The 18,449-nt window shown below is 36.8% G+C and overlaps 1 protein-coding gene across 1 annotated transcript in view; it reads left to right on the plus strand.

Moving 5' to 3' along the window:
* Positions 1-18,449, plus strand: part of bod1l1 (biorientation of chromosomes in cell division 1-like 1) — a 20,019-nt gene continuing 1,570 nt past the window's right edge. Inside the window, exons 1-29 of the mRNA XM_030145699.1 lie at positions 1-248; positions 2,438-2,562; positions 2,829-3,019; positions 3,948-4,442; positions 5,184-5,333; positions 5,487-5,650; positions 5,737-5,833; positions 6,168-6,294; positions 6,390-6,450; positions 6,551-8,333; positions 8,425-8,489; positions 9,279-9,366; positions 9,524-9,637; positions 9,882-9,925; positions 10,012-10,063; positions 10,561-10,619; positions 10,777-10,858; positions 10,968-11,026; positions 11,116-11,182; positions 11,304-11,338; positions 12,145-12,316; positions 12,495-12,571; positions 12,716-12,815; positions 13,894-13,946; positions 14,055-14,130; positions 14,247-14,326; positions 14,517-14,613; positions 14,762-14,894; positions 16,919-16,990. Of these exons, the coding sequence (XP_030001559.1) occupies positions 132-248; positions 2,438-2,562; positions 2,829-3,019; positions 3,948-4,442; positions 5,184-5,333; positions 5,487-5,650; positions 5,737-5,833; positions 6,168-6,294; positions 6,390-6,450; positions 6,551-8,333; positions 8,425-8,489; positions 9,279-9,366; positions 9,524-9,637; positions 9,882-9,925; positions 10,012-10,063; positions 10,561-10,619; positions 10,777-10,858; positions 10,968-11,026; positions 11,116-11,182; positions 11,304-11,338; positions 12,145-12,316; positions 12,495-12,571; positions 12,716-12,815; positions 13,894-13,946; positions 14,055-14,130; positions 14,247-14,326; positions 14,517-14,613; positions 14,762-14,894; positions 16,919-16,990 (4,835 nt within the window). The 5' untranslated portion in view covers positions 1-131. The remainder of the gene's footprint in view (positions 249-2,437; positions 2,563-2,828; positions 3,020-3,947; positions 4,443-5,183; positions 5,334-5,486; positions 5,651-5,736; positions 5,834-6,167; positions 6,295-6,389; positions 6,451-6,550; positions 8,334-8,424; positions 8,490-9,278; positions 9,367-9,523; positions 9,638-9,881; positions 9,926-10,011; positions 10,064-10,560; positions 10,620-10,776; positions 10,859-10,967; positions 11,027-11,115; positions 11,183-11,303; positions 11,339-12,144; positions 12,317-12,494; positions 12,572-12,715; positions 12,816-13,893; positions 13,947-14,054; positions 14,131-14,246; positions 14,327-14,516; positions 14,614-14,761; positions 14,895-16,918; positions 16,991-18,449) is intronic.

Genomic DNA, 18,449 nt, shown 5'->3' on the forward strand with positions numbered 1-18,449 from the left:
ATTACTTCCGGGTCAAATTTACTTCGAACTTCAGAAACCACAACATTAGGCTGAATCAGTTCGTAAATTCCCTTATGTTTGTCAGTATTATCTATTTTAAGTAGTCGGTTTTAAGCGAACTACCTCCAGAGATGGCAGGTTTACCACCCGGAGACCCGCAGCTCGTCTCAATGATCGTCAGTCATCTGAAAACACAGGGTCTGTTTGACCAGTTCAGGAGAGACTGTCTAGCAGACGTTGACACAAAGGTAACAAGGAAAGCATCTGCATAATGATGAAAAAGCTGTATGTTAAGAGGTTTTAGACAAGACTGGTACCTATTATCATTTATTCTGTCATGGTTTTGGGTAAGAGTTAAGGTTGGACGTTTGCTAAGGTGAGTTTATGTAAGACTAAAGATCCTACAACATTAGTTTTGTCACTCTAGTGGCACCGGGTTGTTTAACTATTTAGGCACTATCTGTATGCTAGTTGTAAAATTGATATGCGTGTAAATTGTATACACAAACACTGCTCAGTTCATTACAGTACTTGCATAGTGATCTTTAAACAGTTATACATGCCCACTACAAATATGCGTAAACGAGGCAATTTAACTTTAATGTTACTTTGAAAAGCATCTGTCCTTCCATTTTAACATATAGGAACAGCATCGAAGCCATTCTGGACACCATCTAAGCTAAATGAATTTACAAATCATGAGGAGATAATCAAAACGAGCAAAATGGCTTTTCTGAGATTCTAGTTGGACTTCAGTTGTCCTTTTTAGCTAGATGGGTTGTAGCGCAAAAACCAAAAAAACATACATACATATATACATACATACATACATACATACATACATACATACAGGGTGGGGAAGCAAAATTTACAATATTTTGAGGCAGGGATATAAAGACAGTGTATGACCAATTAGTTTATTGAAAGTCATGAGAATTTATTTGCCACAAGAAAATTTACATAATAGAAAATGTTTTTATTCTATGTGTCCTCCTTCTTTCTCAATAACTGCCTTCACATGCTTCCTGAAACTTGCACAAGTGTTCCTCAAATATTCGGGTGACAACTTCTCCCATTCTTCTTTAATAGTATCTTCCAGACTTTCTCGTAATAGTTTTGCTCATAGTCATTCTCTTCTTTACATTATAAACAGTCTTTATGGACACTCCATCTATTTTTGAAATCTCCTTTGGTGTGACGAGTGCATTCAGCAAATCACACACTCTTTGACGTTTGCTTTCCTGATTACTCATATGGGCAAAAGTTTCTGAAAAGGTATGGATAATAGTGTTAGGTATGATTATGACATCAATATATGTTTGGAATCAAAACAGTTGACGAAGTGCCTGCTGAGAAAAAACAACTAAATGTTCATTGTAAATTTTGCTTCCCCACCCTGTACATAAATAAAGGGATTGTTAAAACTACTACAGTTGGCTCAAGAGCTCTCCAGTGCATTATTAAACCCTTGAAGGACCGTGGTGAACAATAATGTTCAAGGTAGACATGTGGTTGGAAACAATCTGGAATGATAGTGAGCAGAGATCACTTACATGTAAAATGAACAGTGGAGCTCAAAGCTGTTATTACAGCCTAAAAGCATTTCCACATACAAAAAGCATTAACTCATGCACAATGTGAGGAGAACTTAGTGGATTGGTTGAGCTGTGTAGTCTTTAGAAAACCACTTTATTAGTGAGGCTAATTGATAAAAATGCTTACATTTTTATGGAGTGCAATGATTGGACTGTGTTTCCATGGAAAAAGGTCATGTTGTCTGAGTCCAGATAGACCCTGTTCCAGAGTGATGGGTGCATCAAGGTGAGAAGAGAGGAGGATGAAGCAATTCACCAGCCATACCTAGTGTCTACAGTAGAAGTCTGAACAGTGTTATTATGAGCTGGAGTTGGTTCAGTTGGTCAGGTCTAGTTCAGCAATCTTATATGTCCAAAATATTAGGTCAGCTGACTGCCTGAATATACTGAATGACCAGGTTTTTACATGAATGGATTTATTCTTCCCTGATGACAGAAACATATTGAAAGATGACAGTTGATGACCAATCTTATTGGAAGAGTGGTGTAGGAAGAGTGGTGTAGGAAGCATAAATGTTTGCTTTTAGAGCCTCCGCACTTCTAGGGACTTTTGGATGACTCACAGTTTCGTCCTTGTCTTAACTTTTCTATTTTTATGACAACTTAAGGAAAGTTTTTTTTTTTTTTTTTTTTTTTTTTTTTAATTAATTAATGAATTCATTATTTAAAATTTCTTTAAATTCATTATTGTTTTCACTCCCTCTTTTCTCCTTTTATGTTCTTTGTGTGGATTAGGATATACAGTGCTTTGGAACATTGTTTTGAGAAGTGCAATAAAATTTCTTAAAAGCTTGATATAATTTCTTCCCTTACTTACACTTTACTTTCTCTTTATCTTTCAGCCAGCCTACTTGAACCTGAAACAAAGAGTGGACAACTTTGTCTCTAATCATCTTTCCAATCACACTTGGAGCCCTCACTTGAACAAGAACCAGCTGAGGAACAACATTAGACAGCTTGTGTTGCAGTAAGTCCAAACTGACAAGAATGTTTCTTAATGATCTGCTGCTCTTCATCTGTGCTCACTCATTATCTACAAGAATGTTAAAACCAATTTAAACTTTATTTCCCCAGAGGGGTTGGTTGTGGCACACTGGTGATAACACAAAGTCACAAATGCACAGTTATTAATTACTATACTACATAAAGGAAAATGAAAAGTACAGATAAAAATGAACTAAAATTTACCTTTGTTGTATTGTAGTTAAAGTTAATCCAACTCGTTCTCCTTAGGTCTGGAATGCTGGAGCAGGGAGTGGACCGGATTGTGGCCCAGGTTGTGGATCCCAAAGTCAATCATATCTTCAGGCCCCAGGTGGAGAGGGTGGTCCGTGAATTTCTGTCACCTGGCAGCTGTTCCGAGGAACCACCCGTCCCTCCAGCATCAACCGAAGACAAACCAGACAGCAGCATTCCCGAGCAGGGTATGCACACCATTTCATATATTTACCTCCGCCAAGGAGGTTATGTTTTTGCCAGGGTTTGTTTGTTTGTCTGTTTGTTTGTTTGTCTGTCCGTTAGTGTGCAACATAACTCAAAAAGTTATGGACAGATTTGGATGAAATTTTCAGGGTTTGTTGGAAATGGGATAAGGAAGAAATGATTAAATTTTGGTGGTGATCGGGGGTGGGGGGGCCCACGGGGGGGGGGCCACTGATCAGCCTTGGCGGAGGTCTGCGCTCTCCGAGTGCTTCTAGTTATTATTTATGACAAATATTTTAATAGATTTGCATTTTTTAATTGGCTTGTGTAATGATTTTTTTTGTTGACTTTTTGTTTTCATTTTTGGTTTAGTTTGAAAATTTCAGTTTTCAGAAAAGTTTGGATTATTCCCGTGTTCATTTGAGTGTTTTCTTTTGTATTATAGGTTTGTGTTTTAGGGTCACAAAGAGTATGATGCAAAAATGTAAAATTCAATAAGATATACTATTTTTAAATAGGTTCAATTTGGGCAAATGAAGAACCATCCAAAAAGACAAATGTATAAGATTTGTGTCATTGTATTTTTGTCATTAACCAAAATGCACTCACCTAAAATGCTAGGCTTATGTATGAAATAAATTGACAAAGACTGTAACTAAAGACAGTATTTTCTGTCATTTTAGTTTGTTTTAGTTAGTTTTGTACAATACCGTCTGTTAGTTGTCACTGTTTTTAAAGCCTTATTTTAAATTTTATTTCAGTTACTAAAATGTTTTGTTTGCGTCTAATTTAAATGGTTTTCTTCAACATCAATAACTGTAGTCATGCCATGTTCAAAGATGATTTTCTGATAAATACTCGTACCAGAGAATGTTAAACTTCTGGTCAGATACTTATCATGTGCACGTGCATGTATTCTTTTGTTTACAGCCTCTTCCTCTGCTCCAGCCACCACTACAGCCAGCGATGCCATGTCCATTCTGGACACCATCACCTCTCTAAACCAGGAGGCAAGTGTTAGGGCTAGTTCAAGCACTGAGAAAGGACGGAAGGGCCAAAGTACAGAGGAACCCATGCAGCTGGTGGAGGACAGTGAGCTAGACATGAGTCTCATTGAGGAGGGAGAGGAGCTCAATGATGTGAAGATGCTGGAAGAGACAGAGGAGGAAAAGCTGGTATCTGAGGTCCAGGGATTAGAAGTGAAGACAGAAGACAGCCAAGAACACATGGAATCAGGTAAAGAAGGACTAAAAGAGGATGTGAAGATGGAAGAAGAGGAGTTGGGAGCTCAGGAACAGACTGAGGAGGAGAAAGAAAAGGCTGCTAACAAAACAGCTGGAAAATCATCAGAAGATAAACAGGATGATGAGTTACAGAAATCCACGAGTCAAGCCAAGCAGAAAGCCAGAGAGAGAATAAAGGAAGGTGAGAAGTTGCACCTTCTGCTTTTTATACATTGATAGATTATATAGAAAATTACATCATAATCTAGACTATTTTATCACACACAATTTTCTGTCTTGTATAAGTTAAATATCTTTTGTTTTTTCAGTGTGGGTTGGAGAAAATGTCATGGGCATTTTTCAGGAATGCTGACATTTTATATACTAAAGGACAGGCACTTAACTTATTCAGACATAATTACTATGCTGCAAGAAACTGATATAGTCTATCCTATACATTATGGTCAGTCTTCTGCAATTTCACTGTTACCTTGTAATTACAGGAAATACCAGCGGTGGAAGACAACTAAGTACATTTTCACAAGTACTGTACTTATGTAGAAAATGGAGGTACTTTGTACTATGTTTTAGTATTTCCATTTTAAGAATCAATATAATTTTACGCTACATCTCAGAGGTAAATATTGAACTTTATTCTCCACTGTATTTGACTCACAGATTTAGATAATTGTTACTTTTTACATAAAAACAACTATGATATGATGCAGTACAATTGTACCAATATGTCCAGGAATATACAAAGAATCTTAAATCGGTTTCACTTGGCCAAACCATAATGTCAAAATACCCTTAAATGCTTCTTATTTTACTCTTATTTGACTTTTGTTTATCCTGTGTTGCTCTTTGTCGTGCTTATTACAACTACAGAAACATTTTATGAGACTTAACGTCCTTTGGAAAGTTATGTATCATCTCTCCGCAGAATATTCCTTGGAAGACTCTGATCTGGAGGGACTGAGTGACATCACAGTGAGCTCCGTCCACACCAGTGACCTCTCTTCTTTCGAGGGAGAAACTGAAGATGAGGAGCCACTGTCTGATTCTTCTGAAGAGGGGGAGCTTCCACCAGATGGTCTCATCTTTGCTTTCTTGTTTCATTTTTTAACAAAATTTGAACACTACACCACAAAGCAATAGACACTATAGTAACACAGATTATTAAAATTTAGCTGCACTCTTGGTGTTTAATTTTATTTCTGTTTTTGAATGTTTTCTTTGTCAACAGAGCAAGGAGAAAAAGCAGAAAAGAGACAAGCCGGTGAAGATGGAGAAGACGACAAAGAGCGAAAGCCTCGCCGAAAAGCCTACGTCCATAAGCCCTTCCTCTACTCCCGTTACTATAGCGACTCAGATGATGAAATCACTGTGGAGGAACGGCGGAGATCTGCGGTTAGTTATATAGGAGTTACATTATGAGCATACGATTTTATGTATTTTACATGTGGATGATCAATATTCTGTTCTCTATGTCTTAGGCAAAGGATAAAGAGGAAAGGTTGCTGAAGAGACAGCAGAACAGAGAGCGAATGGAAGAGAAGCGCAAACAGAAAGCAGCACAAACTGAAGAACATGGTATTTCTGTCTTTCATGATTTTGGCACTTTCCTTTATCTCTTTTTATGGTTCTCTTATATATCAAACATTGAAATAACTATTACCTCTAGTAAGTTATTGTGCAATATGGTTTCACAAATATATCAGCTGTACATACAACAAGCCCCATCAACTGTGACGGCTGTGTCTCTTAGAACCATCATTGTCATTTCTAACCTGTTTCATTTGTATTATTTGGATGAACTGTTTCCACCAGATTTGGGGTTTACGGAGTGTTAAAACTTAAGCAACCTTTTAACAAGTATTTTGAAATTGCTGTTTATTACCTTTAACGGTTATGATTCCATTCACAGACAAGAAAAAACAGAAGAGTGGGGATTCAGCTGAACTTGAGGGCCCTAGAGCCAAAGAGGCTCGAAAAGAAAGGAAAGTTCTGGAGAAGAAGATGGCTCTCAACAGGAAGAGGAAGTTAGACTCTAGGTATGTCCCTAAATATTCAGCATGAATTTGTGTGGCTGCTGCTGAACAGAGTAATGTTTTGATGGTTTTTATTACAACATGAATCCTCTCCTCAGGAAAGAGGGAGATGTTTCCAGCAAGAAGAAAGGAGATACAGGAGACGGAATTAAGAAGGCTGTAAGTTGTATTTATAAAACAACTTTTGTGATAAGTATCAGGATTGTTGGATTGGTAAATTGTAACAACAGTTGTGTTTTGCTAATTGTTTCAAAATCAGGAAGTGAAGTCGTCAGCCTCAAAGATTCCACAGCATAGGTTGATAAGAAACATGTCAGAATCGGCACCATCTGATGAGAGACACAGGAGGAGGAGTGGGAGCATCTCTGAGGATTCTTCTGATGCCAAAAAGCTGCCTGACAAAGCCCGGACACACTCCTTCATCTTGGATTTAGAACAAGGTTCCCAAGAAGCCCTCAAGCAACGCTCTGGAAAGTTTGATCGTTTGAAGAGCAAAGAGCTTCACTCTAAAGATCGCAAAGACAAAGAGCGTAGTTTGTCAGATGAACGAATTAAGCTCAAACAGAAACAGGAGAAGAAATCTGAGCATCAAGGAGATAACTCTCAGCAGAAGGAAGGGGTCGCTGTTAAAGTCTCGTCTGAGGAGAAAGGTGAGAAGAAGCCCAAGATCAAAAGTGAGAAGAAAATGGAAACTACAAGAGAGGCAAAGCCATCTGTCTCACAAACTGTTGCTGATGATGTGGTTCCTAAAGATGTCACTGTGAAGAAAGTGAAGCCTCCATCTGTGGATGCTGGCAAAGCAGAAAAGGACAAAAGTAGGGAAAAGGAAAAAGATAAGGATAAGATTAAAGAAAAGGAAAAGGCTAAAGGAGACAAAAGTTCTGCTAAAACTGATTTTAAGCAGCTGCTCCGCCCAGACTCTGCAGGCTCCTCTGAGGATCGGTCTGACTTGGAACCAGGTTCAGATGGCAACAAAAAGAAAGATAAACACTCCAAGGAACTCTTGAAAAGATCAAAGAGCCACACTGAGGAAAAACCCAAATCTAAACCGGATAATAAAGATAGTGAAAGAGACAAGACCAAAGTTGATGACACCCAGAAACCAAACAAATCCAGCTGTGAATCTGAGAAGGATCCAAAAAGGGTCAAGGCATCAGAGAAAGGAAAAATGGAAAAAACAAAATCCAAATCCAAAGAGGAGACGAAGGCTCCAGCAGTGTCAAAGATGGACAAGAAGTGTTTGGACGCTAAAGGTGCACCCACTGGCAAAGCTGAGATGGTGAAGGAGAAGAAGAAAGATGGAAATGCAAAGGAACAGCGGAAAGAAGAAGCACCTCATGAAAAATCTGAGAAGAGCGCAAAAAAGAAGACGGACAAGAAGGATAAAGTCCCAGAAAAGAAAGATGACAGTCAAGATGAGCAGAAAGCGTCCAGAGAAGACAAAATGGAAAAGGTGGAGAAATCCTCAAAGTCCTCAGTTTCCTCAGCGAGTGTTGACATGGAGGAGCTGCCGAAGAGACAGTCGCTCCTCCCAGATACGAGCACAGACTCCGACCCCGTCACCACCACCGTCACCACCTCTTTCTCAGACGACACTTGCGATGCTTTGAGCGACATCACTCCCGAACCTCCTGAGGGTGAAACAGAGTCGCAGCTCAGCGAGATGCCAGCTGTACCCGCAGAAGCTGATGCCCTGCTGACTCTGATGGATGTGTGCACATCAGAAGACGCCAGACTCCCGCAGGTGAGCGGCCGAGAAGACACCACTGCTGAGATGACGCTACAGGACGCAGATATGAAGATGAAGGAGGCAGCTCTGACTCTGCTTTCCATGGATCCTGACAGCACAGTGTCTTCCAGCCTAATCACCCACGTTACCGGTGAAGAACCAGCTGTCACTCAACCAATGGAGATGAGCACGACTGCTGAAGAAGTCCAACATCCAACCATGAATGTGAACACAGATGCAAACCCTGAGTCAACCTCACACGTCATGTCACGAGAAACGCCAGAGCTTGTTGATGAAAAAAACAACAATGCAGGTAAATAGAAAAAGTAGCAGAATATTAATTGCTAGCTACTTATGAATGTGAGAAAGGTTTGAGTCAAAAGGTCTCCTCTTATCTTTTATAGATGTGTCTGAAAAGGGAGAAGTGGATGAACCAAATGTTGAAAGTTCTACATCACTTGCTCCACAGGTAAAAAAAAGATCCCACATGCTTTCAGAGGTGGAGAGTAACTATGTACATTTACTCAAGCTCTGTTCTGTATGTCAGTACATTTTTGAGATACTTGGACTTGAATATTGTACTTTTAATTAAAATTATATGAGAGCTTCGCATAAGATGGAGATTTTACATAGTAGATAATATATTAAGGGTTTAAAATACAATTTAATATTCAAGATTAAAGAGGTATTCAGTTTTTGATTTCAGATGTCTTGCAAAAAGTAGTATGTAGTTAAATGTTTGAGTTGTCAATAGCTTCACCAAACAGATGTTTCCCACTAAACCTTTATTGTTGAGTCATTACAACAAATGTTTAAATCTGTCACCAAAAATTTGAGATTAGAGAAAGGATCCAAACACTTATAACAGATTGTGTGTCAGAAGTTTGTTCTTCTTTCTGCTTCCATTAATCATGTGATGAGCCCTCAGATTTATGTCTTGTCTCTGTTTATAAACCTGAATGAAAATAGTTAACACTAACTGTACCTCCAGCAGAAACTAACTTTCTGTGACTGATGCTTCAATATTAATAATCTAATGAAGTTGTGAATAAGAATATATCGATACAATATCTTATTGTTACTTTAACTGGATTTGACTGATCATAAGGATTTTTCATGCAGGAGTTTTTAAAAGTATTTTGACTTGAGTGATGAATCCCAAGGCCTCTAACAGGTTGACATATTACAAGGCAATAGATGCAACTATTTCTATTATTGCTACTCAACATAAAATATGCTCTTTTCTCTTTTTTTATAGGACGATAACGCTGCCTCCAGTGAATGTCAGGCTCCTTTACATGAGGAAGACAGGAGGCCAAAGGTTGTTGAGAACGTTACAACAGAAGGTAAATGTTGCTGTCATTCATCAAGCTTTATTTTTTTTAAATTTCTTGTTGTGATCTTAACAGCTAATGTCTACCTATTGGGATTTCAAGTATGAAGTGACAGTTACAGTTTAATGAAAGACCCTATGGTGCTGATTTACTGTCTAAAATATTTCAGCTGCAGATGTTGTAGTATCTGAAATGGAAGATATCAGAGGAAACGCAGAGGAAAACTCAACACCTGCTATTTCTGAGTCATTTCCCATTGAAGCATCAGACATTCCCACTGAAGGTGCAGACTTGAACATATTCTTAGAGAAAATAACAAGATGATTTTGTTGTTAGAGGCTTTATTTACAATAAACATTACATTAACAAAAAAAGAAACCAAAAGGCGGTTTAGTAAAGATTTAATCCTCAGTAATTTAAGCAGTGAAAATAAAGGGCAATTGCATCGACTAAAACAAGAGCATCTCAACATAAAACATGGTGCAAATACAAACTTCTAATTCATTTTATTTTATATCTTATTTTAGAGCAAACAGAGACCAGTGTTGCAAATACAAAGACAAGCCCCGAGGTGAGATACAGTTAATATTGCACTAATGCACAGAAATATTTTTTGTTACACTTCCATATGTGTTTTGACATAATTTTTAACAATAGGCAGAAGAAGTGATCCATGAGGACAATCAGGCCAAGATGGACTTAAAGGAAAGTAAGTGTTTTCTGTTATTTCTATTATCTATGAATTTACCTAAGATACAAAGAGATTTTCAAGTCTTTTATGTAGTGGACACGTAAAAGCTGCTGCAGGAGCTGAAATCAGAAGTAAAAAAAATGCCAGAATTTGGAAATACACACCTTTCTTCTGCAGCTGTCTTATCAGTTGAAATTAAAAATATTAAATATAAAGATAAATGGAAAAAAGAGAATCCACTTTCCAACACTTCCATGTCGAACCAAGAGGTAGGGCAGTAGAAACATGTCTCTGACTGAATCATAACAGTGATTGGAAGTTACAGCTGTCAGTCATGTATTTTAATTCCTACCTGGTCTGAAAACACCTCTTCACTGATCATTTGAATTCTACTAGGCTGAAAGGTAATCCTGGAATTTTTGTCCAGTGATTCCAAAACACTATAAAGTACTACGGCTTCACATTACTTGAGTTAATTTTTTAGTAAAAATAGTAACACCTCCTTTCTTCTTTAGGTGAAAATGAGAAACAAGATGAGGAAAATGTCATAACAGAGCAAAGCAATCCACAAACTGTAAGTGCCATGTGATCATACTCATTTATATTTTTTTTGTGTATGAATCTGCAAAACCTCTTCTCATTTTTTTATCTGATCCCATTTGCCTGTTGTGTTTTTTCTCACAACACACTTTATGTGTCTTGATCCACGTATGACTGTCATTTATGTTCAGATGTACTCTGACACTTTGCAGAAGACGGAGGAGGTCAAACACTCAGCACCTGAACATCAGTCCAAATTAATCAAACGGATAAGTAAGTTGTGTGATTCTCATTTTCTCTCCTCTGGATTCATACATTTTTTCCAATATGTGGTTGTGAAATGGATTTGGAATAGGGTGACTGAATGCTTTTCTGTTTACAGGTAATGTCTCCAGTACTGATAGCCAGGAGGACGAGAAAGGCTCAGACTTGTCAGAAAAAGTAATTTTTGAATACTGTGTCAACTGTGTGAGATTCAGATTCTTAATTAGTGTGGGATCAGATATTAACCTTCTGTATCTGTTATCCAGGAAGAGAAGAGTGGGGGAAGAGGAAGACGTAAACGAAAACTGTCCACTCAGAAGGTTTCAGAATCAGGCGAGTAGAAGTAATGTGGTTAATGCGTATTATTCTAAATTTGGACTGATGTTCAGTTTTGACACAATTTTAACAATCATAAGAAATAATCTAATTGTGTTTTTGTTCATTTTTTAAATAGGCGATGGAAAAGAAAGTCAAGAGCAACCTGCAGAGGTAAATAATCTAATGCACTAACAGAGTAGTTGCCTGTTCACTCTGTTTAGTAATATTTCACCTCTTCATATGGTGAGTGTTTTCTGTAGACATTATTACTTTTACATGTTTAGTGCTATAATATGCAATATTAATTAATTAATTGATTCATTCATTCATTCATTTTCTGAATATGCAATATTTTCATATTAAAATCAAGTAGGTCTCTGTAACATCAAATGGTTCCAGTAACTGAAATGAAGAGAAATCTGTAATCGTATTCCGTTTAATAATATGTTTTATTTGGCCAACAATCGGTGAACTCACATCCCCTTTAGTTAGGTTAAATTTTGTTGCTCTTTCTTTAGAATTTAATTATGTAATGTGAATATGCATCATTAAACATAATTTGAAATCAATTATAATTCTTTAATATTATAACCTTTATTTAACCAGAAAAAACCTCATTGAGATTAAAAATCTCTTTTTCAAGAGTGTCCTGGCTAAGACAGCAGCAGAAGTTACACAAAATAGACATTACAGCCATACATCCAAACTAAAAATATACATAAAACACAATAAGAATCAGTACCAAACCCATACATAAAACACTAAAATAAGAACATACATATAAAACACCACCATTATTTAGTTTTCAGTTGGTGCTGAAAACATCTCTTATAATCTCACACCACAAAGTCAATGTCATCCACTATGGTGTCTTTTATTGATTTGATTGTGAGACCCCATTACAGCAGAAAGTACTTTGTGTGTTTAAAACAATGTGGTAAAAATAGACTATTACTTATTGACAAACTGTTTTACAGATACAGGAGGCTGATCAGGAGAAGGCTGTGGAGGTCAAAACACCACGCAGGGGACGATCATCACGAACTACTGAAGAGGTAGAGAAGGAACCTGGAGAATCAGAGAAGGTGGAGGAAACTCCAATCCGCAGGGGACGACGTTCAGGAGCTGCAACGAAGGACACCACTGATGGTAAAATGTTGACTTTGTTGATTTAACACATGTAGTAATGGTCACTAATGTAATTAATAGAGGTATTGAAGCTTTTATTCATTCAATAAGTCTTATATCACTGTTAGATAGTTGGATATTGTACTTTACACCATCACAACCATGAAGAGAAATGCATTAAACAAATTATTTTATTCAGATAATCAGAATAAAGATGAAAACAAAGATAAAGAGGAGACAACATCATGTGGTAAACTGACAGAGAAAAAGAAAGAGGTATGTTCTGCATTTATACCAAGGGTTGACATTTAACTTAATTTTTTTAATATGACGAGTGAAATATTTTTAGTACTTTTACATGGAGAACATCAGCTGCACCTCATATTTTGGATTGTTGTGTGGTATTATTCTAAATTGTAGAAAACTGGAGAAGAAAGTGAACCGGTTGGTCTGTCGCCCTCTGCTGCACAGGATACTGAAGGTGCAGGAAGCTCAGACTCCAAAGAGACAGCAGATGCTTGTGAGTGAATCTTTTTTCACTTAATTCATTTTAACTTGTTTTGTGCTGTTAGATATCTGCAAAGACTTGAATTTAATCATTTTGGTACTTTAGATACTGAACCATTAACCAAGAAGTTAACCCATTATTATTAATGCAATAAATTACAAATGAATTAAACAATGAAACGTATCCAAGGATTTCAACTTGGTGAGACTGCTGCAATATGAATATAAAAAAGGAGGGTCCTTAAATGTAAAGTAATGAATTAGCCAGATTGTTTTGACTGTTAAAATCCCATATAATAGGGGAAAAAAATTACTTGACAATGATATTTGACATGTTGGCAGCTATTCAATGAGCTTTAGAGACTTAAAGGAGTCATATTTTGCTAAACCCACTTTTATTAGTCTTTGGTTTATTTATTTGTGTATTTGGACCCTAATAGTTCAAAAAGTTTGAATTTGAACCCTTTAGGTGCTGCAAAGCTATTTTTATATTTATTTTGGCGAAAATCAAGTTGATTTCTACAACCTGTTTTAATTCCTTCTTAATTTTCTACGTCTATAACTAGTTACATCATGACATTTGCACATATAAGGTCAAGACCTCCAATGAACATTTCTCCGAGTACGCCATAATTGTTTGTCAGCAGCAGTGGTTGTAGTCCATACTGAAAATATATCCAGACTTCAAGCCAATTATCTAAAATGTTCAGTCGTTGGTTGTATTAATGAACACAAGTGGGTGAACAGGACAGAGCAGCACAGCCAACAACCTGGAGGGGGTGGGGTGTGAAGTGGCTCATGTGCATTTAAAGGGCCAGTGCTTAAAACAACCTTTCTGGAGTCATTACTCAGAAATAGGGTTGAAGATGGACCTGTGGAGTTGAATTAATGAAGAATTCAGACCCAAGCATAGCATTTACAGTTTATGTAGACCACAGGGAAATGTTTTAAAATGCATAATTCCATTAAAAAAAAAAAAAGCAAAATATGACCCTTTTAATATCAATAACATACACATCATTATACTGATATGTAATCTTATCAATAAAATGAGTTTTCCTCACATTTCAACAATTCATTTTCGGGTCCAGGTAAACCTTCAGTCAAGAGGAAGTGGTCAGAGGAAATGGAAGAATCTGCAGAGGTGGGTTTTTTTCTCTTTGTAGATTAAAATGTTACTTGTAGTACTGGCTGTTGGTTCCTCGTTTGTTTTCTTGATGTGTATATAAATGTTTGTTTCCTTTGTTTTCAGGAAACGCCTGCTGAAGAGGAGCCAAAGCAGGATAACACACAGGAAATAACTGAACAGATTCCTGACAAAGACAGCGGTGAGTCTGAACACTCTTGAAACACTCTTATGTAGATTACACAGTCTTTATGTGGCCAGGTAGTGGTTCACTTTTGCAGTTTACTTGATCTTCACAGCTTGATTGTTTTCTTCTAGTCCCTTCACCTTCAGTGAATAAGTCAGAGGATAAAGAGGACGTCAAAGAGGAGAGCAGCAGTGAGAAAAAACAAGACGATGTAGGTTGACGTTAACTAAGAATATAGCTTTTTGTCTCTGCTTTCACACAGATTTTGATGGCTGATTTGAAGCTGTATGTATATCTGTACAGATACAGATATAGATACAGCTTTAATGTTTGCAGAAGAAAGCTCAATTTAGAAACTTTTCAGTTAAAAGAGTTTTATTGTGTTTAAATGAAATTTCCAGGCTGATGAGGAGCAGCAGGAGGAAGACCAGGGAACAACAAAAAAACCTGCTCGGAGGGGAAGACCCTCAAAGACAGCCACCGCCACAGAGGATTCAGGTAAAATATTTCAGCTTTTGTACTGGTTGTAAATCTAACAGATTAATATACAGTAGCTAAACACTGTTAAATCTAATTGATAGTAAAAGGCGTTTTAAGTAAATATAATATCAAACACCACTATGACCATCTGTTCGATTCTTAACAGATAAAAAGGACAAAAAGGCAGAAGATAAAGAAACTGAGCAAAATGAAGAGGAGGATGATGATGGTGAGGAAGAGGAAAAAGGAACTGCGACCAGAGCCACGACACGTTTAGCATCTCGTTTAGAGGCAGAAAGGTAATTATCCAGATCAACAAATATGAGCAATTATAATCTGAAGACTCACGTGTCACACTGCAATATCAGTTCTTCACACCTTCACATGATTCAAAGCAAAACAACACACACATACCGACTCACAGTACTATCAACAGGAGACACTGGGCCTCTTGCATGAATGTTTTCTATTATATTTGTTATTGTACAAAACAGAAAGAAGAAAATGCAGATGCAAATGCATTTATAAAGCACCTTCAAAACAACAGCTGAACAAGGCGCTGTACAAAAAATGCAAAAATCCAATGTGTGATTCAGGAAACATACTGTTTGTACGGTTTGTCTTAAATTGGACTGGTGACAGACCGCTTGCAAACACAACTAAATGACTATTAAACTAAAGGTAGCAGAGTAAACAAGCCACTGAATTTGACAGGTAATGGTGAACTTGGACATATCGAGAAAAGAAAGCAAAAGATTAAACATAATATTAAGAAAAAAAACGTAATAAAACTTCAGGAAAAAAAAAGCAGTGGGGTCAAGAGTCCTGAAAGGTGCAAAGCATGGCAAGGAGACCACCAGTACAAAAAGAGCTGTGTGTGCAGAATAAAGAACTGAAAGTAGATACACATAACATAAAGGGTTATCCATTATAAAGCTTAGATACATTATCTAAGACAAATTCATGGAAAATTAATGTAGAGAACATCAGAATTAATTAGGGTACTATTTCTAGCTCTAATGACATATATGGTGATTAAAAATGCTATTTTCTACAATGCAATTAATTACAAATTAATTAAACAATGAAACATAACCAAGGATCTAAACTTGGTGAGACTGCTGATATAGCTATATATATATTTATCTATATTATAAAAGCCAAGTGGCCTCTGTGTGTGTGTGAGTGTTTGTGTGTCCGGGGATTCACACAAAATCCAGAAAGAGCTGACCGCTGCAGTTTGGCATAGTTTTGTATTTTTGGTCAAGGAACAGACTAGCAAAAATGGCGAGTTGATAGGACCAGTATTTTGGGAGATATTAGTAATTTTGGAATATAATATCCTTACAATCATGTTGCTATGCCCAGAACACTTTGGTGGTGACTGCTGGACAAATGCGGTACAGCATGCATGAATACACAACAGCATAAAAACTACCACATCTAGAACTCATGGCTCTCCACGGGTCAACGCACTAATTTATTTATATTTATGTATTTTTTTCTCCAGTAATAGAAAACTATCTTGCAGAAGAATTAGAAACAAGAGTAGAAACAGGGTTAGAATACAGTTGTTTGTACTTGAAATCTGTGGCTTTTCCCCTTGGTTCAGTGTCCTACATCATGACATAATGATGCAACAACAATTCTGACTTGACCAATCCACACTCAGCCCACTTAGTACCTCAGCAAAAGTACGACTAAAAATAGTATCAGATCTGGTCCCCGTTCTGACGCGGTAGAAAGGGCACAAAAGTCGTGCTGATGTGAGTCAAGCTGATACTGACAAAGGAAAAGGGGCATACTTCTATGAAAACCAAAGCAAAAACCCTGTATCACATACTATTTCTTTGTTAATAATAATAATAATAATAATAATAATAATAATAATAATAATAATAATAATAATAATAATAATAATTGAATTCACACATACTAACATGTTTTTTAACTGTGATTAAAATTTCCAAGCATAAAACGCAGGTTGGTTTTTTGTGAATCTACAGCACAAATTTCAATCTTACCCAAGAGTAAGTAAGAAGAACATGAATATGGATGAATGCCATAAAAGTTCTTCCACTGTTTGCCGGCAGAGTTAACGTTAACTCTGTGTGTACACTTAGTGTGTGAGGCCCGTCGTCTCATCCTCTGAACAGGTGAAGTCATCTAAATGCAGTGATGATGAATGAGCCTCTGAATGATTTAGTGCTGAATGTTTACACCCAGTAGGCATCATCACTGTCACATCCTATTAAATCAAACGGGAGAAGATTTAGCACTAAAGCAACAACTGTAGTTACAGATTTGTTTTTATTGCTCTTAGAAACAAGCCAAGTAAACCTTCCACCCGGGCAAGTCGACAGAACGGTAAAGAGGAGACCGCAGCTGGCACACGGTGAGTTTGTCTCTTTGAGGTACAGCAGAACGAACAAGCCTAAAGGGGAATCTGACCAAAATCGACTTCTGGGTTGTTGCTCAGTGGAAGAGAACATTTTAGCATTTTTCCCGGAATTTCAAACTGTTTTTAAATGATTAGCTCCCAAAATAAAAATAAATCCCTGCACTGCCAAAAGTGTTTGAGCAGAAGGCATGTCAAACATCTGGAGTTACACTTTGGAACCCTGTTATTTAACTCAGTAACTTAATGATATGACTCTAGTTTGTCTTTATCTACAGACTTTGACAATAAATAACTATTAATAGTCAAGTTAAATGCAAAAACTTTTAAGAGATGCATATTCTCTGCTCTTATATCACATGTCAGGTATGCTGTTGCAGATTAACCATGAATACAAAATACATTAAAGATGACCTATGGAGTGTTCAGTCACTAGAAGCATAAATCTGTAATGTTTATCTGATCCAAACCTACGTGTAAACGAGGCCTAATCTGATTTAATTTCAATTAGCTTCTTAAGTTTTGTATGAGAGAGTCAATGTATTTAGTGCACTTGTAAAATACAGTGCAGTTTAAGTGAAAAAAACAGCACAAGCAAAACATACACATTAGTTTATAGAGACTGTTACTGTATTAGTATTTCTATATTTGTCTAAATAGAAACATTTAAATATGTAAGTTATTTTATTAATTTATGGTGTAAGAGCTGTGTTACTTTATTGTCAGTCCTTGAATATACAGTATTTCTGAACAAAAATATCTAAAAACAGCCATCCTTGTGTTATATAGTTTCTTATGTTATATCAAACAGTAAAATGTGTAATTTATTAACCCTTACTGTTCATGTCATTTGGTGTGAAGTTCCATTTGTTTAAGATAAGATTTAAGGTTCTTTTGCTGAATGAAGTGACAGGTGAACATACAGTACATCCCTAATTGCGATATGAATAAACCTGTACGTTCTTACTGAGTTTAGCGACAATGTATATTTTTAGGTCTTTTACTGTAAAAGGTAATAACAGAAGTAGTGGATTTGCAATGTGTGGTTGCTTACATCAACTGCTATTCTTATAAATCAGAGACACCTAGTGGCAGAAAATACAGAGATGAACCTACAGATCATTAAAGGGGTCATATTTTGCTAAACCCACTTTTATTAGTCTATGTGTTTATTTGTGTATTTGAACCCTCCAGGTGCTGCAAAGCTATCTTTATGTTCATTTTGGCAAAAATCAAGTGGATTTCTGCGACCCCTTTTAATTGATTGATTTGTTACGTTTTATAACATTTGTTACGTTTTATAACTCGTCATGACATTTGCACATATAAGGTCAAGACTTCCGACGAGCATTTCCCCGAGTACGCCATAATTGTTTATCAGCAGCAGCGGTTGTAGTCCATACTGAAAATATGTCCAAACCTTGAGCAGATTATCTAAAATGTTCAGTTGTTGGTT

Source organism: Sphaeramia orbicularis, chromosome 10 (genome assembly GCF_902148855.1).
Source record: "Sphaeramia orbicularis chromosome 10, fSphaOr1.1, whole genome shotgun sequence".
Lineage (NCBI taxonomy): Eukaryota > Metazoa > Chordata > Actinopteri > Kurtiformes > Apogonidae > Sphaeramia > Sphaeramia orbicularis.